The sequence below is a fragment of the Anarrhichthys ocellatus genome, unplaced genomic scaffold (assembly GCF_004355925.1).
Source record: "Anarrhichthys ocellatus isolate YVR2014 unplaced genomic scaffold, GSC_Weel_1.0 scaffold13, whole genome shotgun sequence".
Lineage (NCBI taxonomy): Eukaryota > Metazoa > Chordata > Actinopteri > Perciformes > Anarhichadidae > Anarrhichthys > Anarrhichthys ocellatus.
This window is the reverse complement of record NW_022280043.1, coordinates 359629-386186: the sequence shown is the minus strand read 5'-3', so window position 1 is coordinate 386186 and position 26558 is coordinate 359629. Positions and strand designations below refer to the sequence as shown.

The window sequence follows — 26558 nt, the reverse complement described above, 5'->3', positions numbered from 1 at the left end:
TGTGTGTGTGTGTGTGTGTGTGTGTGTGTGTGTGTGTGTGTGTGTGTTAGTGCCTGTGTATGCAGCTTTGTGTACTATAGTGATGATGATAATCTCTCACTGTTGAGACTGCTCTTTTATGTTGCACTGTAACGTGTGAGTACTTCTCTTTCTCTGCCTCTCTATCAGGCTGTGTGTGTGTATTTATGTTCTACAGTGATAATACCAATCTCCCACAGGGCTCTAAAGAGATGGTGTGTGTGTGTGTGTGTGTGTGTGTGTGTGAGAGAGTGTGAGTGAGTGAGTGAGTGAGCAATGCAATCCCAGTCCATCACCGCTCTGTTCCAGAGTAGTAATCAGCTCGCTTTTATGTCGGGGTGGGTTGTTTACAAAACCTTTCATTAACAGCTGGCTCATAGTCTCGTCTCGTCTCTGATGTGTGTAGGTGGGTGTGTTTTTGTTTCGCAGACATCAGACAAGTCAGCTGTCTTTATGTGTGCACACTTCCTTTTTATATGTGTGGATCACACCTCAGGCAAAGAAATTGTAGTGTTGTTTTTTTTTTTACTTTTAAGCAATTTTATTATAATAATGAATGAGTTTGGATACAGTTTTGAATCTGAACTTGAAAAATCTATTTAAAAATCAATATGCAGTAGCTTAAGTTTGGCTGTCTTTGGCTACCCATATCAAATGCATCCTGGCTACTGTGTGTGTGCGCATGGGTGTTTGTGAGCATTTAAGCACACTGGTTTGAAGTTGCTCAGATGTTTGTTAAAGTAAAGGGGAGAAGGCCATCAGCCAACGGAAGTGTCATGAAACCTCCTCCGCTCTAAGTAAAATAACGAGCTTAGCCACCCACTTTTTCTTCTAAAGACACTCTACAAATTACTTAACCGTATCTTAAAGAGCATAAGCACAGGCTGTTCTGAACTAAATACAGACTGTCCTTTCCAGGAATCTTTTGATGAAACTAATTTCCTGTCTGCTCTTGGGGTGTCATTGACTGAGTCTGGCTCTGAGCAAACAGAAAAGGTTTAAAAGGAATATTTTACCTTGGTTTGCAGTCTGTCTGTTTCCATATTAATGTTCGTCATTTATGGGTCTGCACCCTAAAAGTCGATAATTCGAATCATCGCTCAGGGACTCCCGGGTCCAATCTCAGTTTGGAGAGGACTGAAGCATTTTTTTGCCGCCTCTAAATCAATGAGTGATCTGAGCACCGCATTCAGCTGCTCACTCTGAAAGATGTGCAGAGAATTCACTTTCTACTTGAATATCAGTTTCAGAGTTTAAGTGTCTGACTTTTTTTTTTCTTGCTGTGTCATTGTCTAAAGAGAAAAGCAGCATAAATACCTTGGCATGCTACAATGATTTAAAAACCTAGACAACTATGCAGGATCGGAATACATAATATAAAAGACTGCAAACCAGATTCATCTTGGAAATTTCAGAGTCGGATTGAGTTTTAGCAGTGCCGTGTATTTATTATGATGCCAGCATGACGGGATGCTTCGTCATTAACGGAAAATGCATATTGTCAAAATCAATGTCAATGACAAGAACAAACTCATAAGAACCAGTCACATATATTTATATGACAACAGAGCAGGTAGAATAACATAAAACCGAAATAACACAATTCAACAGGTCTCTGCACATTCCAGCAACACTGCGGCGCTAAAACACGCATTCCGCCACACACTCAAGAGCACCATTCAAATATTAATCACATCAGAGGGAACAATATTAACCATATCATAAAAATGACACGATAGAAAAATGAACACAGTAGTAACGCTGCTGCAGGTGTAAAAAAACAAAAGCAGTTCACTTACCGAAGCTGCTGTTCACTATTTAAAGACAAAGTCATCCTCCTTTCTTTGATTAGAGAGTTTAATACCACGGTTGTACAGTACATCGGTGCAGTTCAGTTCCAGCCAGAGGTCCTTCTCGATTCATGGACGCCAGTGATGACAGTCGAGCCTCCCCAGTTGTACTTCTTGAACACGTTTTAATGCGTTTGGGGACTGAAAATGTCCGCTCGACAGAGGCAGCAGATATTGGGATTGTCACCGCCAAACATGCCAAAACGCAAAAAATGTAATGTCACGTAAAAACTTGCATATCTTTAAACTTTAACTCTTACTACTACAAAGTTCTGCTATCTAGTTTCACAACAGTCACGCTAGCCCACTGACCAATCAAACCGCACGTTAATGCTGACGTATACTTGTAGGCCAGCTAGAAGGCTCTGGCATGTCAAAGAATACGAGAATGGTCAGGGAGAATAGAACTCCCTGACCAGACAACGCCGTGGTAGCAGCCTCTAGGTAGCCACGCCCTAAAGCATACCTTACTTTACTCTATTTTACTCTAAATGGGACCATAATTTACAAAATGAACATAATGCTGTATTGAGGAAGACTTGAAACTAGCATTTGAGACCATAAACATGTTTACAATGTTGACTGAGGTAATAAATCAAAAGAGAAGTAGGGTAATTGTGTCACTAGAGGAGTCACCCCCTGCTGGCTATTATATATAATGTCAGTTTATGACACTTCCATGGTAAACGTTAGACTGTTAGCGTTGTCATTGTGACTATGGAAGGCAATAATAAACAACATATTTTGTCCTTTTGGTGGAGGCCTTGATATATTTTGCATGTCATCCCACTTTCTATTTCTCTGCTCTTCTTTACTGTAAACGGTACAATATAACTAATATTTGGCAAATAATCATTTGCCCTAAAAATAATATAATTTAAAATAATATGTTTTATTCCATTATTGACTGTTGGCTATTGCTGCTGGTTCATCCACATTTCTGCCAAAATAAAGTCGGTAAGGAATTTTGCAGCCAAAAACACTTTGTTTTGCTTAAAACAAGAACAAATCCATCCGTGGTCCCCTGTGCAAGACAGTAATATGTTTTCATTAGAAATTGGGCCTAAATAATGTTTCCTCAAAAATAATAGCTGTTATTTGGACAGCTGCGTGATATTAGATCAGAGGACAGCTGTGTGTGTGTAGTGTGTACTGTAGGTGTGTGTACTGTGTGTACTGTAGGTGTGTGTACTGTGTGTACTGTAGGTGTGTGTACTGTAGGTGTGTCCATGACTGTAGTTGTTACAAATGTGGGTCAGCAGCCTCCAGTGGCCCTGCAGACCATAAAGATCTAGGAGATGGCCCACTGTAACTGAGCACTGGTTTCTCTCATCAAAGCTTCAAGCAACAAAATCCTGTTTTCTCACCACAGACAGTAAGTTGTTACCTGGCCAATTTTTACAGAAGCTATCTAAATGTGTTTGAGTTTAACGTTGATTTGTGGAAAAATAACCAGATATTTTCAAATAAACTATATTGCATATGCTTTAACAATTGCACTCTGTTTTAATATTTTATTTCCTTTCTTGTACTTGCTTTCACCTAAATTAAAGTTACTTAACTAGATCAACTTTGGTATCGGTACCAATCCTCTCAATTATTGGTACATAAAGCAATCACAGCGCCAGTCCGACAGCATACACAAACAATTGGAAATCATTGAGCAATAAAGGGCAAAGGCCTCTTCTTTCCCGCATGCTACAGTGCCTTTTCCAATACATACTGTATTACCTAATAGGATGTGAGCTGAGTGTTGCTTTCTTCACTCTTTGACTGAAGCTTTAAACCAGCGCTCACACATGCAGACACACACGGTTTGAACTCGAGGGACAGGCGTAGTTCTAGTTGAACTGGAGGCTAATCAGATTCCGTTGACATTCACCACTCTGATAGTGAACGAGACGGAAAGAGTCCTCTAGTATCCATCACATCTGCAGAGGGTAACAAACACACACCTGGAGAGCCAAGGTTTCTATAATATAGCCAACCTTAATTTCTAATATCTCTCCATCTCTTTGTGCGTGTGTGTTGCTTTATTTACTGCTCTATTGGTTTCCAGATTTAAGTTATAGACGTCATTGTGCATTTGTTCCCTATATTTAGTTTCTAGCCTCCCCATTCAGTCAGTGTGATGCTCAGTGGCTACACAGGATGTCAAAGGTTTGTTGCCAGAAAGATGTGTCACTAGGCTGACAAATAGCCAGAGAGACGGCGTGAGGAGGCCAAAGCCGATACCATAGATAAAAAGGAGACAAATACAGTGAACACATGCAGCCCGTTGCAGTATGTGCAGGCCAGAATGAGGCTATCAGTTCCTTCTGAATGCTTCTTAACATTACATCACTTATTTCCATTTGAGAGCAAAAAGAGCCAGAAATGTGTGTCATGGCTGAAAAGCATAAAAGGCTCGAAGGAATTCAAAATTGATGTCGTAAATGTGATTCACAAAAATGATGTGAAAATGCACAGTTTGTTAAGTTTGTTATAAGCTGATGTGTAGTGTGAAGGGCAAAGTAAGGGGAGTGTTGTGTTAAAGAGAAAGTACTTAAAGAGAAATATTAAAATAAACCAAAATGAAAAGTGAGACAAAGAATTAACTCTGGTAAATGTCCTCCAGAGATTCACATTTCGTCTCCATTTGTCTTGTCTTGCTTAACAGTTTTTGTATCATTGCAAGTTGTGTTTTGCATTTAGTTTTGGACATTTGCCAGATGCTGAATTATTCCTGTTGAAATGAGCTAAAGAAATATCATCCTCACACATGTTGGATGTGCGTTCAGAGACTCGGGAGTAGATCAGCCATTGATCATTTGGACGTGCGTATGTGTGTGGTCTCTGTGCTAGCCAGACTTCTGTCCTTGTCCCCGATTAAGTGAGGGGGGTTCATGGCTGAGCTGAGCTAATTGTATGACAGTGGTTAACAAGTGCATTTGTGTGTGGATGTGCTAATGGAATTTCGGTCATTAGTGGCAAGGACTCCTGAAGTGCAGAGGTCAATAGAATAATTAGCGTCCACTTCTTCCCTGATTTTCCCCAGCTATGGCTTCCCTTCTCTCTCTCTTCATGGTCACAAATAGAAGTTACATCACACTGTGGCTGTGACACGAGCGACCTCACTTTAGCGGGTTTTCTGCAAAAATAAGTCCACTGTGCATGTAGTTAAACCACGAATGAGCGAAATTGAAAACAATGTGTTTTTAAGGGAGCAAAAATCCCTGTGCATGCAACAGTTCATTTTTACAATGAGTTTAACTTTCACAACACATGCAAATAACTACAAAAAGGTTTTTGTTGGATAAACTGCTTCAAGAAATGCAATTTGATATGTCGTTAGAAGTGACACATTTAGAACCAAAATATACCTTGAATGGCTTTTCATCATTTTTTTTATTTTTCCTCTTCTGCTGTTCTGCTCTTTATTATTTGTTTTTAGCACTACCTCCTGCTCTATATAACACATGTATTGCTCTTTACCTCCTCTCCTCTAGACCCATTTAGCCCTCTTCCTTCATCCCATCTTTATCTCCTTTAACACTCTTTCTATCTGTCCACTTTATTTTACTGCCTGACCTTTCTCAACCTTTTTTTGTCCCCTAAGCTCTCGTTCCTATCTTGTCAATCCGGTCCTTTTTCCCCCTGATCTTTGCGCTCTTGTGATCCCAATGTTTTACTCTTTGTGGTTTACAAAGCACATCATATATTGAACTGTTTTTCTGTTGCCCTTTTTGAAAAGAGGCTCATTCATTATTTAGAAGATTGTAGTTTAAAAAATGATTTTGTATCATTTGTGGAATATGGGCAAATCATAGCTCTGTTTTGCATACATTTCCATGATTTTTCATTGGCTCATAATAACTACTTCAGCTGCAGTAAATCCTCCTTGCACAGGACAATTTCCTGAATCCGCCACAGAGGTGCTTATAGTTACTGTACCTTCTTCTGGGTTGATGATTTTATACATTTGTCAAATAAATAGTTGCTTGTGCTTGACAAAGCAAACTACGAAATAGAAACAGGGGATGTGTTGGCAGGCAAACTGTCCCTCCTACAGAGCTAATAATTAAGCCAATATTGTATTAAATAGCGACACAAAAAGTCTAGTTTAGTAGTCTCTAAAGTTTTTACAATGTGTGCATGGAGCTAAAAAATGTCCAGACATGATAAGAGGGACTCAAATTTCGAAATAGAAAAACCTACACAGTTCAACAAGTGTGTTTGTGTGTGTGAGTGTGTCTCAGAGAGATTAGAGGAAGACAAACAGAAAGAAAAAAGCAAGGCATGCTAAGACAGATGGAGATGGAGCGACAAGACTCTGAGGTAATGAGAGAGACGGTTTATAGGCCATGTTTTGCTTTCAGCATACATATAGAGTTTGTTCTGTCAGACTGTCTGTCGATTCAGTGAAGTGGAAAAAGAACAAGACAGCGGATTAAAGATCAGGAGGCCAAGCAGGGAAAGGTCCCCGGTGGAACGACACAAACCCTCTAAAAACAGCTGTCGGATTACACCTTAAAACCCACTGGATCTCTCTCTCACTCACTCACTCACTCACTCACTCACTCACTCACTCACTCACTCACTCACATACATACATACATACATACACTCTCACATAGGCCCACAGGACTCACAGATGAATATGAATGTTTGCGCCCGGCTGAGTTGCTCATAGGGCCACTGAGCAAACGACAGGTGTATCAATCTGCTGCCTGTCTCTTGATTGAATAAACAAGCCACTAAAACAAAAGAAAATCTTGTTTTTGAGCCTCTTGTGTGGCACCAGTGTTTATTGGGAGGAACAACCTGCTTTAGGCGAGCTAAAACAACTCTGGCTTCATGCTCAGATTGTGGTGACTTTCTTTTTACCACTGCAGCCGATACAATATGCAGTAGCCCGATCTTTGTTTTACTGATGTATTGATTCTCGCCAATGCCACAGTTTTCAAGACAAAAACAACCTTGGCATCTTGCGGTTCAGCTGTTCTGGAAGTTTAATTCATATCACATGAATTTGAATAGTGGTAGGAGTTTAAGTTGGAGTTTTGGATCATATCACATGATCTCCGTCAGCAATTGTGATGAACAAATGAACTGTAATATTCCAAACTTAATGTCATGAAGGCATGAGGTAATGTTCTTTCTTAAAGGGCAATCCTGACATATTGAGAAAATGATAGCAAGGGTTAAGATATAGTTTTTATGATGTATTCAGACAACTGCAAATTAATGAGAATAAACGCTGCACCATTTGGCCGTGACCATCACGACCTTCTGCAATTTTTAAACCGCATGAGGCACAGTATGTGTTAAAGACAAAATATTTGTCCAAATACCATTTTAAATTATACACTGACGTGCTGCAGTGATGTCCTGGCCTTACATCATATTCTACAGACTTAAGAAAACATATTTGTTTGGTACAGATCCCTGCTAAAATGACACCATAATCACCATAGTATGTATATTATTATATTATATATAATATAGTTAGAATAATTATGTAAACATTGTAATTCCTGCAAATAAACCGGTCAAAATAATCACCATTAAATATTTTTTTCCTAAATCATTCAGCCTTATTCTTCAGCACATGTGGTGGAACAGGTGTAGTAAATTATGATGTGGAAAACTGTCCATCGAGATCAGTTTTCCACTTCATTGTGTCCGTCTCTTTAAATGCTATCAACATTTTCATCTGAGTTTGGCAGAAGCACACCTACACATGAGCAGATGAGGTGAAAAGGATCAGACGTCTTCTCTGCAACACACAGGAAATTGCTTGTATTGAAACATTAGGTTCTACATGATAAACAGCCGGCAGGAGAAATAGATCAAAAATAGACTTCATCCTGAAGTGATATATTGAGAAAACATTTTACAGGGGTGACCATAAAAGAGGCAGTTCTCCCATTGTATACTATTTTATTTCATCATTTCACTGAAGTGTATTTTGATACTGAGTGGATTAATACACCAAAGTCAAACATGTTAACTTGTGTTAATCTCTTTGGGAATAAATGTCAAATTATTTTGCGATAAATTACCCTCATCTTGGAGGTGAAGTGCTCTAATAAAAACAGGCTGATGCAGGAATCAAACATTTGCAAAGAGAATAAGGGAGTTGTTCTCACTAATGTGGGGACTGTCGCTGCTACTGTCCATCTATCTGCATGCCTGTCACTGTTCTCAATGTTAATCCAGACATTGAGACACAATCACAGTGGTGGGGGATATTAAACTTAACTAGAGAGCGATTGAAATGACATCACACTCTGTCTGATCCCTGGCTAAATAGAGGTCAGTAATGAATCAGGGGGCGGCTGGGAAGAACTACTGTTAATAAAAACAGAGAGAGAGAGAGTGAGGAGGGAGAGGACAGAAACACTTTCTAAACTACATCAGAGTGTATGTTTGTGTTGTGTTTGTGTGTGTCTCTGTTTTTATTTGTCTATGTATTGTACAGACATTACTCTCCCGGTTTTTCGATAACATTTCGCCTCTAAGTGCTTTTGTTTAAACCTCTGTCTTTTATTTGTGTGTTTTACGACTTCTACTAACTGTGACTTCTACTATTAGTCTATATCATCTCTGTCTTGTAGTTCCCGGTTCTGTTCCCCGTCTATGTCGCTGCATGTCTGTCTTTTCTCTGCTAGAAGTTGCAGTCAGCCAACAGTGGCTTCCATTGTTGCGCTCACATTTTTTAAGACCCATTTTAACACTCCCACACAAGTTAACTCAATTGTCTAGGAGCCACGTACTTCTTTCCCACAGCACTGCAGACTGCACTGTCGGCTGAGTTGTAAAATGTGGTCGCTTACTCTCTCATGAACACCAGTTGGACCGTCTGTCTGGTCACGTCCTTGTCCAATTGTGTACTTAAATATAAATAGGTTAGGTGATGGCAGCGCCTTTTTTTAATCAATATGCATATACGGTTCAGATGTAGTTCAGCCAACCTCATGGTTCACAATCAGTTACTGAGACATAGACGCAAATCTCCAAATTCAGCTTGATGACATCAAATGTTTGAGGCTACAGTACTGGACCAGCACAGGACTGGTTGGTGTTGTGCCTTCTCTGTGTAACCCATTAAAATTAACATGATTTCAGCACTATTCGTATTGATGGAGAAATTGGTTGTCTTTGCGGAGAAGGTCTGTCCTTCAGTGCCAACATGCACTAAAGTTCCTTGTGCGCGAGGTTCTCAATAAGCCTGTCTTGCAGATGATATCAAGACATGTCACAGTAGGAAAAAGTACAGGTGTAAATAATATAATTAACAATGGCTCAATTTAATTTGGTGACGTCACTTTTAGGGTCCTGATACTGTGCATGCTGGCTCACTGTCACATGGTCATGGCTTACTGGGACACTTGAACAGAACAGAGCCTTTCGGACACAGTCTTATTTGCTGAGTTACAGACACGCTCATGCTCATGAGAGTGCTGTTTTGTTGCTTGATTTTTTCAAGTCAAGTCAAGCCAGAGAAAGTTGACTTTCAAACACTTTGTTTACTTTAATATCCATGGTGAAACCTTCTGTAACATGCCATTTTAAATACTTGGTTCCTGTCTTTCAGACTAAGATGTAATTTTGTTTGACTGAAATGCTGGCTGAGGTGTAATCTTCCCTCCAGCAGAGAGAAGAAAACTAGCCAAGCTCTACCGCTGTAGTATTATTTCTGCCATCTATGACGTTAGAAATCGTCAGTGGATGGGGGAACTGAAGAGGTTGTTTAACACAATACATATACAGAAGTTGGCAAATTACTCAAAACAGATGTGTCATCCCATGACTTATATACTCTATGTGCAAATAAGTTGGCAAGTGTCCCTTTTACTCTTCCCTTTATAGCATCAAATCTGAACTTAACTGTGATGTCTACTCTCTACCATTAAAAGACCTGTTAAAAAAACATGAAGGCCCGTGAATGTGTCAGCACTTGATAGGATTTTCCATTTGATCTTCATATGAATATAAAAACATACACACACATGTATATCGTGACTGACATGTCTTGTGTGGTCCTGCCATAGCAGTTTTGTTATAGTTAGTGTCGAGTTTAAGAAAGAAATCTGTGCCAAACACAGCGTGTCTCTCATGAGTTAGCCACGGAGATGGAGAAAGTGAGACGAACGGGAGTAATAGACCCGGACAAAGGAATGACTTGGAACCACAGAATATGATACATCGGCGCTATTTCATCAAACCCAAGTTTTTCTTTTGTTTCCCTTCATTATTTTTCACACGTTCTCACCACTCTGCCAACAGTAGAACGGGATGACCAGCAAGCTGTAATTAGCTGTAATTACGACCCTCTAATCCTCTGTTTAGTATGGCCTTCATCTCTCTTGATGGCTTTTCACATTGCACAGTACCCCACTCTCCCTCTGACTCTGTCTTTCTTAACCATTAAGTTCCTCGTCTCTCCATAGTTTCAACAGCAGTTACAAACAACCCCTGAATGTCTCTCGGTTTTTATCATTGAATAGCTCCTCAGCTATTCTTTGTGTGTATCACTTTTAAAAGAAGCCTTGCTGGTGCTTAGTCATGCTTCTTTCTTTCTATTCTTTAACCTTAGAGATTATTTAAAAGCCATGCTTGTTTGTTTTGTAAGAAAGGAAACTACAAAGAATCATCCTTTCACTCTTTGACCTCACAGCCTTTTGCCCTTTTGCTGAAACTTTCAAACCAAGCAACAAATTCTCTTCTCTTCTCAATGGAATAATTGAATCATTAAAAATGATTCTCTTGACTAACGTAGGCTACTGTAATGGGCATAATATGCAGGAGGTTGTTTGATAGAGTGCTCCTTCCTCTTTAAAACATGTGGGACATTTTGGCAAAATAAATGCCTGTATGCACCTGAACTCTGAAGGCTATATTCATAACCTTCTTGCTTTTTTCAAAACATTACCCGAGGAGTATTAATAATAATAATAGCACCTCAGTCTTTTATGCTTTGCATTTGCAAATCAAAGATTGTCACCAGCTATCTCTTGACCTTGCTGTCTTCTCTTCTTCCTCCTCCTGCAGTCTGTAGCAGATGGATGGTTCAAACAGTCGGACAGACACACAGCAGACAGAAGGCTCTGTCTGGAAAATCACTTCTTGAGACAAATTCCTGCGTGGTTTATCGTTACACAATGTGTCTTTTATGAATTTCACTCTTGAAATAGTGTTGGCCTGACATTATTGCACAAGTGGTACAGTAAATATTGCATATACTTAAAAAAGGAAAAGATTGCTTGCCAACATACACAAAGCCTGAGCTCTTTTCATGTTCCATTTAATGTGTTGCTGTTCACTTCAGTCTTTCATGCTAGTGTGGATTGCTGACAAATACCCATTAGACTGGGGAGGAAATTCTTCTTTATGCCACTGAAAAGCTATTTCACTTGTCTTATTTTTGATTATTTTACAGTTGGTAGTTGACTGTGTACACAGAGGGGAACACAAGGGAAAGGTCTTGGGACTCACCCAGGGCATTGCAATTACTCAGTATGCACCTGAGCCACACAACTTACATCTGTTATCGGAGCAGAGTGAGAAATTGAACCTTTCACTCTGCGTTAGATTATTTTTTTATGTTGTGTTCAGTTTGTATTGATTTTAGTGAATATTAACCAGCAGCAATTGAATCCTCTACATTTATCCATGTGGTATCCCTGTAGTCTTAATATTTTAAATGTACATTTGTGAACAAAAATGCAAAGTAATAATTCTCATTTCCTAGAGTCGGCACTCTCTTTTGCACCTTTCTTCATTTAGACACAAAATTCCAACCTGATCAGCATGTTCTGGAGTATTCACTATTGCTTTTGTAAGCAGATACTGTAAGGGATTTATGTAGTAACTTGAAGTGGGTGTATATTCATTTTTATGATATCACACAGGGCAGGATGACAAGATAAGCAGTTATGGAATTATGATAAATGAACGTGTGTGTGCGTGTGTGTGTGCGCCTGCCTCCACAACATCCTCACTATTACTTTCAGGTGGAAGGTTTCACGTGTAGATCTCCCGTTAAAACTGTCTTTCAAATGAAAAATGACTTAATATTCAACAATGCGTTTGGAGATTAATTCCAAGAAGAGGAGGTTAGAGGAGATTAGTGGGGGAAAAAACCCCAAAGAGTTCAAAGGAGGCTCTCAAGATGGCGGTTGGCGTTTGTATATGTGTCTGTATGCAAGGAAATGGTTTGTCAATATTTTACATGGTTTTTGATTTTCTGAGTTTTGTTTCTGGCAATTTAGTTTACAGTTTGTGTTTTTATCAATAAAGACAACCAAAAACCTGCAGACTTGATGTGTGCATTTATTGTGTTTTCTGAGTTTTGTCTGAGAAATCTGCACAACTAAAGTAAAAACTTTGTTTTCACTAAATTTATCTTTTCAATTACCCAAGAATTAGGCCTTTATTCTGTTTGTTTGTCCCTAGCTGTGCGTGGTCACTTTAAAATGAATGTCTTGTCTCCTTCTTGTAGTTGATCAGTTTGTTTGCCACACTGAGGCCATTGCAGACATCGTGATCCTCGTGGACGGCTCCTGGAGTATTGGTCGGCTCAACTTCCGGCTGGTCCGCACGTTCTTGGAAAATCTGGTCGATGCCTTTGATGTTGGCATCGATAAGACAAGGATAGGTTGGTCCCTACCCCCCAATATGGTCTACTGTTGTTTGTGTCAATGTTTCTATTGATGTATTTGGTTATCACCTCATATTTGTACATTTTTCTTGAATCTGTTTGCACATCAGCTTTGTTGGGTGTCTTACTTCAACTGACAGGTTGTAATATAAGTTATAAATTCTCTGTGTGTGTGTGTGTGTGTGTGTGTGTGTGTGTGTGTGTGTGTGTGTGATTGTAGGTCTGGCTCAGTACAGTGGTGATCCCAGGATAGAGTGGCATCTAAATGCTTTCTCCACAAAAGATGCCGTCATCGACGCTGTTAAGAACCTGCCATACAAAGGAGGAAATACTCTCACAGGTGCTGGCTTTGACTGATACTGCCAGTTTGTTTTGCTGTTAATACTGATAGTTTGTTAAGAAGTTTCAAGCCAGTGTTTTTCTTTTTGTCTTTCTTATTTTATCTTTGCTCTTAACACATACTTATTCTTTGTTCTCATCTTGCTCCCACTGCACCCCTCCTTTTCCCTATTCTAAATGGCTTTCTTCCCTTTTGTCTGACTTTCTCCTTCCTTCCATCCACCCTGATCCCTCTCCCACTGTCTTCCTCCTCCATCCCTCTGGTCTCTTTCTCCCTCTGTCTCTTTCCAGGCCTTGCATTGACCTATATCATGGAGAACTGCTTCAAGCCGGAATCTGGCTCACGGGTGGGTATACCTAAGATCGGGATCCTCATCACAGACGGGAAGTCCCAAGACGATGTCATACCTCCTGCAGAGAGTCTGCGAAATGCTGGGGTTGAGCTGTTTGCTATTGGTGAGGGAGGACACAAACGCATACCTGCTAAAGACGATACGTCTTATCAAGAATAACATCTGTGCACCAATGAGTTAAAATGAGTTCCTTCCTGTCTCTTTAAATCCTGTCAATGATGTTTAAAATAACAGGGGAAAGGGGATTTATATCTTAAAGCATGCCAGGCAACAGCAATATTGGCAAAACAGTATACTGCCCCTTGCGCCAGGAGGGTCAAGGGTGAAAAGAAAACGAAAATGCACATAGGTGGGAGACAGCTAGAATATCGGTCAGTATGCAGGATTAGACAGAGTTTGCACTGTGTAAAGATACAACATAGCAGCATAGCGCATGAGCTATACAGTCAAGCGATGTGAAAAACCTTCCACACCCTCGGTAAATTGTTTTGTTACTTCCGTTGCAAAAAGGAATCTGCGCTATCTTAGCAATAGAAAGCATTTCATTGAGCTACTTCCTGAGACACGGGGATGATGGAAACTTGCGGTTTAGTAATGTTAACTTTTTAGCTGCCACCATGCCTGCCATGAGAGCCTGCTTTTGATGGGAGGGAAGGGAGCTTGTCCTGTCAGAGCAACCAAATATTGCCAAATTACAGTCTGGCTGAGTGTTTCGTAGTTTGGATAACCAATTAAATATGTCACCCCAAAAATGACCCAGTACTGGACGGTGCCAGAGTGTGATAGTGATCATTTGGCAGTACCACATCTGTGACTCATGGGAGGAATTGATTCAAATATCTTACTAAGTTTAGTTTTAGAGTAATGCAGCCTGTGTAAAACATCACATTTAATAAATCTATATGTAGAATTAATAGATCAGATCTGTATACTGGACAGGCCCTCTTCCCACAGTTCATCTGACACTGGATTGCCCAATTACTTGGCCCAGGCATCCCTGAGAGGACTGGCATTTACCGCTACCATAAAAGCAGTGATGAAGCAGGAGATCAAATATTTAGAATTTGGCTGAGATGTAAATCATAAAAATTGGGGCTCTTTGGTTTGATTGAGAAATCTGGGTTACATTCCCGTATGAAATGCCAGACGTGTGACAGTCACACTGCTAATACTGGTGTTGTCTCTAAATTGAGTGAGAACAATTATATGTTTCCTTTCCCAGGTGTTAAGAATGCTGATGAGAATGAGCTGCTATCCATTGCGTCAGAGCCGGACAACACACACGTCTACAACGTGGCCGACTTCAACATCATGAGTTCCATTATAGAGGGTTTGACCAAGACTGTGTGTGAACAAGTGGAGCAGCAAGACAAGGATATCAAACTAAGTAAGAAGTGATTCCTGTGACGCTTTGTTGGACCACGTCGGAAATCGAAAGTGTTCATAGTTGTTGCACACTGGAAGGCGGATTTAAAAGACAGCTGTCATAGAGAGGGCGTAGATGGAATATTGTTTGAGTAGTGGGGGGGAAATGCCGCACACTTTAAGAATGTCTCTCCTGATTGTTCACACGAAAAAGTGGCAGAACTAGTTGCGGCAGTCATAGAAGTTCAGTGCAGATAGAATAATAAAAGTAAGCCCAAGCAAGCTAGAGATAGCACTTACTCCTCTTCTGATTATAAGAGGCAAATTAAGATAAGGTAGGTTTTTAAGCCTAATGGTAGCTGTAGCTGTAGAGAGGGTTTTATTTTGAGGTGAGAACGAAGTTGTGGATATTTAGATGGAGCTTCACTGGCCAGAGATTATGGCACGTATTGCAAAGTTTGTCCTTTGGGGAAGATGGTGTCTTATAACTCATGAAGTCATTTATTCACAGCCAAATACAAATTATGTCCTTCTACAAAAAGTTTCCTCTTTCTCACTCTTTCCTCCCAATATGTTTTCATTTCTATGGAAATGGAGATGCAGGATAGAAAAACAAGAAGAAGAATGTCTTTAAAGTGACACCATCAATCCAGTCTAGCGTGTTTTTATTATATTTTACCATATAATTTACTCAGATCGTCAATACATGGGAGTAATTTTACGTATTCTGATGCAATCAGTTTGTTTTTTTATTCTTCTGTTTTCACCTTTTATTTCTTTAGTACATATACCAGAGAAGACGGGAGCGCCGCTTGAGCTAGTGACATCAGCAGTCACAGCCCGCAGCTTTACGGTTTCATGGACCCACGCCCCTGGAAATGTGGAGAAATACAGAGTGCTTTATTATTCTGCTAGCAGAGGAGAACCACTGGAGGTAAGTACTGTTTTTTGTTAAGAACACAAGCACAGTTACTGTACTGAATGTGTAAATTCAAGTTTAAATTTATTTAGGTAAACAAACACTAAAATGTATCTCTACATGAAATTAAGAAAAAGGTCAGACTGAGGTCAAGAGACTCAAGGATCACAGAAAGCGGGGGTTTGACAAGGGTATGGTCTTTTTTCCATCATATTTACTACACCAGTGGGAGTTACTGTATCTTCAGAGTGCTTCAGACAAGTAGATTGAGCTCAGTTTTTCCCTGAGATGCTGGTGGTATCATTCATCTATACCTCTTGCGCTTATCCCTCCATTCACAAATCCCCTGAACACCAGTGCAGGTGAAGAAGGATCACTAGAAATTATACTCTGGCTGATAGAGGCACCTGCTTGATTTTTCCAGAACATTTGACCACAGAAACCATTAAATCTTTTGCTCAGCTGGGTTTACGGGGGCCAGATGTTCAGGAGCCACGTGTAAGGAGACCTTTCCAGCTGGATCAGCCCAGACCTAATCTGTATCACAACTGTAATACATACGGATCAGAATGAGAAAATATCCTTTTGCTTTAGGCGTTTGTGCTTTATCCCATTCAATAAATCAATTGTTTCCCCTCCTTTACCATTCTCTTTCAATCTGTCTTTCCCCCTATTTGTCATTTCCTCAATTTATTGCCCCACTTTCCATTTTTCCTACCATTCTTTGTCTCCCCCCCCCCCCCCACCCCTCCCTCCTCCTTCTTCCATCTATTTCTGTGCCCCATCTCTCTTTTCTGTCCCTTACACCCATCTTTCATGTCCCCCTCCCTCCCCCTACTCGCGCTCCTGGATCCCAGGTGGTAGTGGACGGCAGTGAGACTTCAGTGGTGTTACAGCATCTCCACTCTCTCACTGAGTACCGGCTGGCTGTGTTTGCTGTGTACGCAAACGAGGCAAGTGAAGCTCTCAGAGGATCAGAAACAACCCGTAAGTTTATTTTTACACACAAACACATATGCAGAAATGTACTGACAAACCTCACACCAATGCTTCAGTCAACATTTAAGCTAAAAAGCTTCACAGCCATTGAATCCAGACATTTTGAAAATGATCCCCTCTTGATACAAGTTTTTGACGAAGATGAACTGAAAAGACTTGGTTTATTAGTATGATTCCTCCTTGATTGAACTGTGCTGTCTGTGTGTTGTTGTGTGTATGTAGTGGCCCTTCCCACAGTGACGACCCTTCACCTATTAGATGTGACTCACAGCACCATGAAAGCGAGATGGGACAGTGTGGATGGAGTTTCTGGCTACATGCTGCTGTATGCACCGCTTACAGATGATGGAGACTTAGACGAGAAGGAGGTAGTGAAAGACAGGAACAGACAGAAAAAGCTTGTTAGATTCAGTTTTAAACAGCAACTTGGCAGCTGAGAGTCTTAAGTGCTGTAATGTGTGCATTTGTGTTTTCTTCCCCAGGTCAAGGTGTCGGATGCAGTGACAGAGCTGGAGCTGGATGGATTGACCCCTCACACTGAATACACCGTCACTGTTTATGCCATGTATGGGGAGGAGTCTAGCGACCCCATTACAAACCAGAAATCTACATGTGAGTAATGCACATAACTGAGGGCCATCTTTCTGAACCTTTATCCTAACCTTGACCTAAATTTAATTCTAATCTTAACTGTAAAAAGAAATCTAATGCTGCAAACAGCCCTTTGCAGAGGTAGGGATCGGTCACATCCCAAGTCTCTTATTTGTCATTTTGAGGAGCGAGTAGGGATCTTTGAGGAGACATGAGTGAGGATACACGAGAGCACCCTTTACGGAAGTCTTTTAACGGCTGACAAGCCCCCTCATTGTTTATTATTATGTGATTGGACGCTGCAGCTGATCGGACTGATCTGATATTTCTCAATATCACTGACATTTCCTACCAGAGTGAAGCCAGATCACAGATTAAACTCAAGTATTGTATTTGATCGGTCTGAACGACAAAAGGACCACAAACAACTTTCTTCGATTATTTGAAAGATTTGTCTTTTCATCATGTTATTTCCCCCAATAACTTTTATTATGGATACAATTAAAGTCAGAGAGAGACACCTTTTACATAATTTATTGTCATTTTCATTCAGTCACGTGAGGCTGATAATTCCTGAGCGTCGGGTTAGATGAGAATCATCATTTAAACTTGTCCCGAAACATTTAGCATAATAAATACTTTCCAGGGTTCAAATGACACCATAATCATAATCTGGGTTATTTAATAATGACTTCACAATCAGAATTTCAATACATACATTCGCAAATAATGAATAGATAATATTACCTCATTCTGCCAGTAGAAATCGATCCTGCGCTTATAAGCGGGACACAGAACACAGTATAAACACACCATGCAGTTTTTTTAAACAGGTAACAGGCTACAGAGAGAAAACACTGCTGCTCTGACAGTGATGATAACTGTGTATTTATTAGTATTCGTACAGCTGTCATGTGAACAGACACAAACTCCATCAAAAGTCTCTACAGCTGTTAAAATCGACTGACAGCGGATCCAGCTGTGAACGGCGGCCGCCGTCATCAGAAATCGACGTTGCTTCACGAAACGCTGCAGAGGAAAGAACGTCTCATACCTCTAGAAACATATTTCCTCGTTTCCTCTCTCCTCGCATGGTTTACTTGCGTTTCTCCATGCATCTCTGGTGGGAGGGACTAAGACTCAAAGAGAAGACACAAGTGAGGGACATGTGGATGCAATTAAGAGACTTGAGATTCACCCAATGTCTTCTCTCTCAAAGTCTAAAATTCAATCAAATCAAACACTTGCTAACTCTCCCTCTTTCTATCTCAGTACCTCTGAGTCCCCCCGGCAACCTCCAGTTCTCTGACATCACTCACAACTCCGCCCACATCAGCTGGGACCCCGTGCCCAGAGAAGTTAAAGGTTACCGCATCATGTGGGTCAAGACAGATGGACTAGTCACGAAGGAGGTGCGTGCGTGTGACTTCATGATTTTATGTTTTTAAGACGTCTTTTTATGGTATGATTTATATTTGACAACATTTGTATCTGTGAGCGTCTGTCTCTTAATGAGAAAAAGTGAAAAAAGAGGAAGGGAGGATGGAGCAAAGAGGAGAGTAATTATAGGGATTGTTCTTAGTATGAAAAGGTCAGACTAAAATCAGTTTTGAGCACTGATATAAATCATCTTGGAAAATTACACAGGAGTGATGTTTTGTGTTTGTGCAAGCGTGCATGAACGTAAATTGGATAAACTCCTAAGACTTGCATGTACAGTAGAAAATTGACAAGGTGTTACTGTTAACAGAAAGAACTTTTAGTGGATTTGTGGCCTTTTATCCGACTATTAAAACTATTCTATTTTTGTATAAGCATAATGTGTTTTTTGTGTAGATAAGTCATGTCTCTCCGTGTTGTGCAGGTGGAGGTGGGTCCAGATAACTCATATGACCTCAGTGAGTTGACGTCTCTGATGGAGTACTCGGTGGCCATCTTTGCCCTGTACAATGAGGGCCAATCTGAGGCACTCACAGACGGATTCACAACCAGTAAGTCACTTTTTGACTGTAAGAACACAATAGAAGATACTGTAGTTGTTAGTTAGTTCTCAAGTAGATTTGTTCATTTGTTTTTCATTGTAGTCCAATTTGGCTTTCGACATTTCCCTATCCCCATCTCTGCTGAGGACAATTTTGTCTCAATTTCCTGAAAATAGTTGTACAAATACCATTAGAAGGCAAACCATTTCTCTCTTAGTGCCAAACAGTGTTGATTTGTATTAACCCTACTGGTCCTTCTGCTATTTTGGCGGTGTGCCCATCTCATTTACACCTCGGCATAATAGCCCAGTTGCATTAAAAGGTCGTTTTGCTGTCCCTTACTACTCCGTCACACTAACTGATATTGATTTGTAGGAATATCCCTTTAAGCAACAAGCAGTTGGGCTCCAGTGCTGAGTCAGCTGAAAGAATTTTATTTCTGGCAAGCAATTATTAAACTACTCACTCTAAGGGCCCATGCAGATTTTTATTTATCTTCTGGCAAACTTTGTTCAATGGACCAGGTTTCAAGAAAGGGAGCTTCATGAACAGACACACAACGTGATATCACTTTTGAGGTTTTTGAGTGGAGGTGTGGGAATTAATGGGAAACCTGCATGGTAGAGTTCACACCGAAAGTGTTGTTGTAAGTTCAGATAATTGCTGAACAAACAGTTTAAAATTGTGCAATAAATTAGCCCCTGCAGTTAGGAAAGCAGCAGTTATACAGTATCCTGGTTAGGGAGTGCACCATGTTCCAAACTGAAGCAAGCTCATGGTTATATGGCTTTTAGCACACTATTTGTTGCATAGTAGTGCATATATGGTATTTTAACTGTCACATGTTTTTTGTCATGTTCCAGTGACTCACAGCTTGATTCTTACTCTGGCTTGGTCCAACCACAGTCGATGTTTAGTTCTTTGCTGGAGGTATTTGTGCAATCAAATATGCAATGACAATGAAAGCTGGTTTGTAGTAACATTTAAAACCATCATGATAAGTGTGGTTGCACCGCAGCAGCAACATTTCCATGAACGTTGCATCAAGCAGTGCAGTTGCAGTGCCAACTAAGTTTCCTTTAGTCAGTTATTTTCTATGCCTAGTACTGCAGGGCATGTGCTGCTTAGGGGGAGGTATCATGATAAAAAACTAGTGCAGAACACTGAAATATCCCCAAAACTTATGGGAAACCATAACTTTGTTAGAAATGGTATGCAAATGACAATTTGAAAACAAGAAAAAAAGAAGAAGAAAATGCTAAAAAGTAAAAGCTTTTGCTACCTCTTAGCTCCAGTTCCTGGTCCTTTGCATCTACGCTCCAATAATGTCGGCACAGACAGCTTCCAGGTCAGCTGGGATCACTCGGCCAATGACATCATCCTCTACAGACTCTCCTGGGCACCGTTCACAGGTGGCGACACAAAGGAGGTCGGTACCAATGAAATGTGCTATGTGAAGGGATTTGTTTTAGAAACAGTTTTCTTCAAGATGTGTTGTCACCCACAAGAAGTGAAATGTGACAGGAAAGGTCATCCTCACAGATCATGTGGACAACACTATATATAGGCATGAATCTTTAAGTCTGAGTCCTTGGCACAGCTGTGAGCTAGTGGAAAATGTGTATTTTCACATCCTCGAGCTGACGGATATTACACCAATTTATGATTAGATTTTTCATTTCGCCACTGGTCTACATGTTATCTCTATTTGCAGAGGAAGAAGTGGCTGCACTCTGTATGCTTAGATAATGGGGGAGCCGGTTCTCTATAGACCTACATATAAGCTTAACTACACTACTGGTAGCTGGTAAAGCCCCTGGCATGGCTGAGTATACATAAAGGCTGAATAAATCTAGAAATTAATGGCTTGGGTGTTTTATTTCCATGATCTGGGTTTTAGAGACAGCTGGGCGGTCGCGATAGAGCCCTTAGGTCTCTTAGAGTGTGTGTGTATTTGTGTGCATTTGTGTGTGCATGTTGTGTGTCTGTGTGTTTAGCTGAGAGTCATCAGAGCTGAAAATAACACTCTGGGGAGTTGGAGTGGGCTGGTAATTCTACCAGCACAAAGATACATGCAGCTTTTCTCTGTTTCTCACCCACATACTCTACATACACACACCTACACACACACACACACACACAAAGGAGATACAACATAATAGAGTTGATCAGCCACACAGACACACAAACAGAGTGAAAGATTACCCAGATTAAAACATCGTGATAATCTAGATCTCCATGAGAGTAAATTGTATCATTGTTGATCATGCCATTTCCTTTGGATGCATTTGTCTTTTAGCATCCTGAAACCTTTTTTGAGAGTAGATTTGGGGTATTTTTATATTGTTTGTTAATCAATAAAATGTTTGTTTGATACCCCACTTTAATCAGGCAAATGCCACAGAGGGCATTGCTGTAAAATAAGGAGATATATCTCATTCAATGCAAGGAAATGTAAAAAGAAAAGCGAGAGAATGAATCACTGAAGATGGACTTCCTCCTGGGATGGCACAAATGGCCGGTCCCACTGCTAAAATATGCATTTAATTGTGCCTCAAAGGGCTCTGTAAAGAGAGAAATTCCATCACATAATATGGTTATTAAGTCATTAACAGTAAATTTGAATGTTGCTCTCCGTGGAGGCAAGCTGTACTTTTGATGACCTCTTTGTGTTTACCTTTGGGTCTGACTCATTTCTGTGTTGGACAAATTGTAGTGGTCAGTTAGACTCCTGCAGAAGTAGTTGATACAACTGGCTACGCTGTTATATTCAGGGGCAACCACACATTTCTGAATTACTCATATTGTGTTGATCATCTTTTTAAGTTCTACAATGACCTTATTCAAATGTTGTTCTTGTTTAACATAAAGAGTATAGTAAATACATTCAAATGAGGAGTAAATTTCAAGTATTGCATTTCTACAATACATAACTTATTTAATACAGTATTACAACTAAACCCACATACAAGTAAAACCGAAAATATGAACCACCATTTCCTGCTGTTTTGCTCTCCTGAAATTACGAGCAACGAGGCGATTTGTTATTTTATGTTTTCAGCAGCTTTCTCTACTAAAAGTCGGTGACGACCTTGGTTTTGAAAGTCTGGTGTTTTACTTAGAGTATAAATAATCTTGTCAGACTGTTGGTCAATGCCCAAAATGTTCTCCCATCTTGAGGGTAACTTAGGAAATTCTTCCTATTTATTTTCTTCTAGCAAATATAGGTACAACAAGTGCAAGTACACAACACAAGGTGACCTTAGCGTTAACAGCACACTGTGAAACACAAAAAGGAAATCAAAATGGGAAGCACTGATTGGGTTTAGCTTGTTTGTTGAATACTTTCTCCTAATACCCAGGCAAGTTCTGGACTGTTGGTACGACAGAGATCTGTACTCAAAAAGTGTGACATGGCGATTAAAAGTGTCTTATATAATGTGTTGACCAAACATGAACAGTTGAAATTAGATTATAAAACAGCAGGAGCTCAAAACATCTTTGAGAAGTTGTTTTTTGGGGGATTTTTTTGGAAGTCAAATGTAATACGAGATGAAGACTTGTACGTGTGTTTCTCTTTTGTAGGTGATCTTGAGTGGGATCGATAACAGAAACACCCTGACTGGTCTGAGTCCATCGACTGAGTACGAAGTTATGTTGACGGCTGTATTCAAAGATGAATCCGAGAGTGATACCGTTTCTGTTATAGAGACCACATGTAAGTGACATTCGTTATAATATTTGCGTTATCTAATCAATACAATACTTGAGAAAAGTTAGAATCTAAAAACTTTTTCCAGAGACAAGAGAAAGAGACGAGTGCAGTTTCCTACATTCAAATCCTCTTTGTTTCACTGAAGTTAGTCACCTTACTAACCCTCTCCACCAAAGTGCCACTGTCTGCTGAGAATAACACATCGGTCCAATCACATCTGCCTTTTAGGATCATAAAATTAGCATTTTGTTTAGTTCAAAGCGTGACTCTGCATTCGCCAATTTGTATTGTTTTTTATTTGTTGCAGCTTATCTCAGAAGAAGAAAATCTTCCCGTCAATGTTTTGTTTTGTATTTCTGTCTAATTACTGTAGTTGTTGATGCAGAGAGTCCCTGATGAGAGGTTTAATCAAATTATCTGATTTGTATTTTCCCAGTGGCCGAGACGACAACGATTGCTACCACAACCACAGGTAAGAGGCGTCCAAATTGCTTTTGTGTAAAATTCCAAAATGTCAGGAGAAAAAGTGTCCGGCACATGTATAATAATGGCCAAGCACTAACTTGTAAAGATATTACAAGTTGGATTAAAATTGTGCAATGAAATGTATGTATGTTCCAATATTTTATTCAACAATTTTGCTTGAGTGTGTCCAGTAGGCAGCAAGCTAAGTTCAAGTGGTACTTGCTTTAAAAAAAAAACTATGCATTGAAAGAGGCTGGACACATTTTAGTCACGATTCGCGCGAAGGCATCTGTCAAGAAAGTCTACTGCCGTAGAAATATGAAAGTGTAAGTGTATTTACCAAGTTGGCTTCACCCAGAGACTATAGTTCAAACTTCATTATCTCAGAGGCAACCCGGATACCATCTGGATTGTGTTTCATATGAGGAACAGGCTAGCCTACAACTAATCCAGTCAGAGCAGCTACTCCACTCAGGGCTGTGGAAATGTAAAAAAGGCAACAAGCAACAAACACACTTTATTTAATTCCCTGCTCACTGGAAACTTAAAAAAAGCACATTTGCTTTGTTCAAAACTCCAAGGGCTTCTATGAGAAATCACAACTTACAGTGGCCAGCTCAAAGACAGCGAGTTACCTGTTTCTAAAAATCAGGGCTTGTAGTTTCAAGCTGCATTATGTATGGAGCCCTCACACTGATTTCATCCACCCAGGCCTCAAACATGTCATCTTGGTTTAAAGCTGTTATCAAGACTAATGAGACACAAACACCTTGTGTTGTTTCAAACTCTAATCTAATATCTAGTGTTCCTGAGAAAAACAATGCTCCATCTGGGCCAGATTTTACTGCAAATGTATCATCCTGCACATCTCAAAGCATTCTGAGCATATTGGCACTTTGACAGAAGCCGTTTTTCTAACCCGTAACTTACTGAACCACATTAAGTGTGGATAAATTGTAACTGTAAACGTATGTATCACAAATCCTAAAGTCACTGTTGTTGATGAGGTGTCACAGTGGCACGTCTGGCTGTGAGAAACCTTCTGCTGAGTGACGAGACCACCCAGAGCATGGTGGCATCATGGAAGCTCGAAGACCCCCACGTGGAAAGCTACAGGGTCTCCTACGCCGGCCTCAGGGGCAACCATCAAGAGGAGTCTGTGAGTTGATCAAGTTGTGAGCTTTAACTGTAAAAATCAATTATTCACGAATAATTAAGTTCAGATTTAGAGGGGCATTTTTCGTAGTGGATCTATGGTTTTGTGCAGTGAGAGTTTTCTGATTTTGATTATTTCTCTCTTTTATAAGCAAAATACAATCTCCCTCCTTATGTTCCTCTGTTACTTTGGGCATTGTAGCTCTCATGCACGTAAACGCACACAAATGTCTTCCCTTGTGAGTTGTGAACATGGATTATATGGAACAGACAGCACTGGAGTTGTATTCGGAGGAGATCCTTGTTATTTCACACCTCCAGCCAACTCGATGGCACTGCAACAGTCAGCGTCGGGTCATCTGCTCCAATCCAAAAACTGATTACACTTTTAGTCCCGGTCCACTCAGCTTCTCCGTCCGGATTCCTCTATCTGTGGTAAGAGCCCTTGAGCTCAGTGCCATGTACTGACCCTGATCGCTGATGTGTGCGCGCACACACACACACACACACACGCACCACAAACACTTTCTCTCTCCATCGGTCCCTCTATCTCTTTGTTTTTCTGTTTTCCCTCCCTCCTGTCTTCTCTCTCGCCACCTCCCCTTACTTTCCTCTCCTCGCGTTCTCTTCCCCTGCCCCCTGTTTTAATTTCCCAATGTGGTGTCAGAGCTGTAGAAGATGGAGAGGCCAGGCCAAGCCAGAAGACATTCCATTATCTTTTCAGCAGGCATTTACCTCATTGGAAGCAGAGATGGAGGGCAGCAGAGAAAAGAGCAAAAGAAACAAAGGGAGGTGGAAAAGAAACAATAGCTAAACAAAATGGGAGAAAGGCCCGTCCGCTGGCTGATAGCTAAAGGTCGTTTCAGGTTGTGCCTCCTTTTGAAAGTTTTGGTGTGTTTTGATGTGGATGCGTGTGAGAGACAGATAGAGGGCAAAGGAGACGGCATCAACTTTTTGTGTTTCATAAGCTTGTTGTGTGTTTATTTGATTATTTATGTATTTAGAATGTTTGTGTGTGCCTTCCTGCTTTGACACTGGCAGGCATTTCAGCACCACAGTCAGAATGGACATCACCTTCCATCTCATTAGCCTGGCCTTCCTTTGACACACATTTTACTCTTTCTCTCTCTGCCTCTGCTTCTCCCTCCCTCCCACACATGCAGGCCAACAATTGGCTGGGGATCAGTGCTGTTAGCCAGATAGAGAAAAGTTAATCTCCGTGCTATTGTTAGCGTCGTGTTTTATAAAGCAGACAGATGGAAGTGAGAAGCCTTTCTGATGTGCATATCAAATAATGGTTTACAAAAGAAAAAAGTTTGTTTAATAAGAAGCGGGAGAAAGTTGACTTGTATTTTGGACATACCTCACGAATCTTCTTCAGCTGATAGTTTGCTCAGTTGTCACAAAAAAGCAGATGTTGAACAAATGAACTATAAAGCTCAACTCTTAATCCAACATGGGGAGAAGTGCTCAGGATAAAGGACGTTGAAACATCTGTAGTTCCATGACATCTGAACAAACATTATATGCTCATAGGTGGTCGAAAGCAGACATCTGGATTTTTTTTCAGTCAGTATAACAAATATTACTTTTGCAGGGAACTTTGTCCAACATGTTTTGACAAAGAAAAACCTAATTTATACAAAGGGAGCCTTTTAGAAAGATGCAGAGAAAGAACAAACTTCAACACTTATAAATTGAAACACAGCAGTAGGTTTTGGGTTTTTTCTCTGCTCTTTTTTGCCTCACTGTTGGCCTCAAAGGACTTTATTGACTAAACTGAAGTGAGCAGAATTCTTGAACAGTTGGTTCAGATCCCTGAAGGTGTACCGAGCAGTTTACAAACACTTTCTGTCTCACCTAATTAAGCCTGGCCCTAATCTTTGCCTACAAATGTCCCTATAAGCCAGCAGAGAAGAGCAACAGATTCTGTGTGTAGTCTGCTATATGGTGCATGTATCCTGGGGTGTGTGGGTGAACGGACGCACGCATGTGCGTTATTGATTCTATTCCCCTTGTGTGTTAGTTAGTTAGTGTGCAGTTCAGTCCCATCATTGATTACAGTTCCCTGTACTACACCTTCAAATTTTCCCTTAATCTCTCTCTGTATATATATGTGTGTGTGTGTGTGTGTGTGTGTGTGTGTGTGTGTGTGTGTGTGT

General features: G+C 40.4%; 1 protein-coding gene across 6 annotated transcripts in view; it reads left to right on the top strand.

Annotated features, from left to right (window-relative positions):
* col14a1a (collagen, type XIV, alpha 1a) overlaps positions 1-26558 on the top strand; it is a 112486-nt gene that overhangs the window by 19940 nt on the left and 65988 nt on the right. For 4 of the 6 annotated variants that reach the window (XM_031853413.1, XM_031853417.1, XM_031853414.1 and 1 more), the window contains 14 exons: positions 12355-12510; positions 12734-12853; positions 13144-13308; positions 14428-14592; positions 15353-15504; positions 16347-16476; positions 16711-16856; positions 16971-17100; positions 18352-18491; positions 18944-19070; positions 20351-20490; positions 22647-22779; positions 23213-23248; positions 24249-24400. In XM_031853413.1, the coding sequence (XP_031709273.1) occupies positions 12355-12510; positions 12734-12853; positions 13144-13308; positions 14428-14592; positions 15353-15504; positions 16347-16476; positions 16711-16856; positions 16971-17100; positions 18352-18491; positions 18944-19070; positions 20351-20490; positions 22647-22779; positions 23213-23248; positions 24249-24400 (1892 nt within the window). Of the gene's footprint in view, positions 1-10904; positions 12511-12733; positions 12854-13143; positions 13309-14427; positions 14593-15352; positions 15505-16346; positions 16477-16710; positions 16857-16970; positions 17101-18351; positions 18492-18943; positions 19071-20350; positions 20491-22646; positions 22780-23212; positions 23249-24248; positions 24401-26558 lie in introns of all 6 variants that reach the window. The other 2 variants (XM_031853415.1, XM_031853418.1) reach the window with 2 other exon arrangements.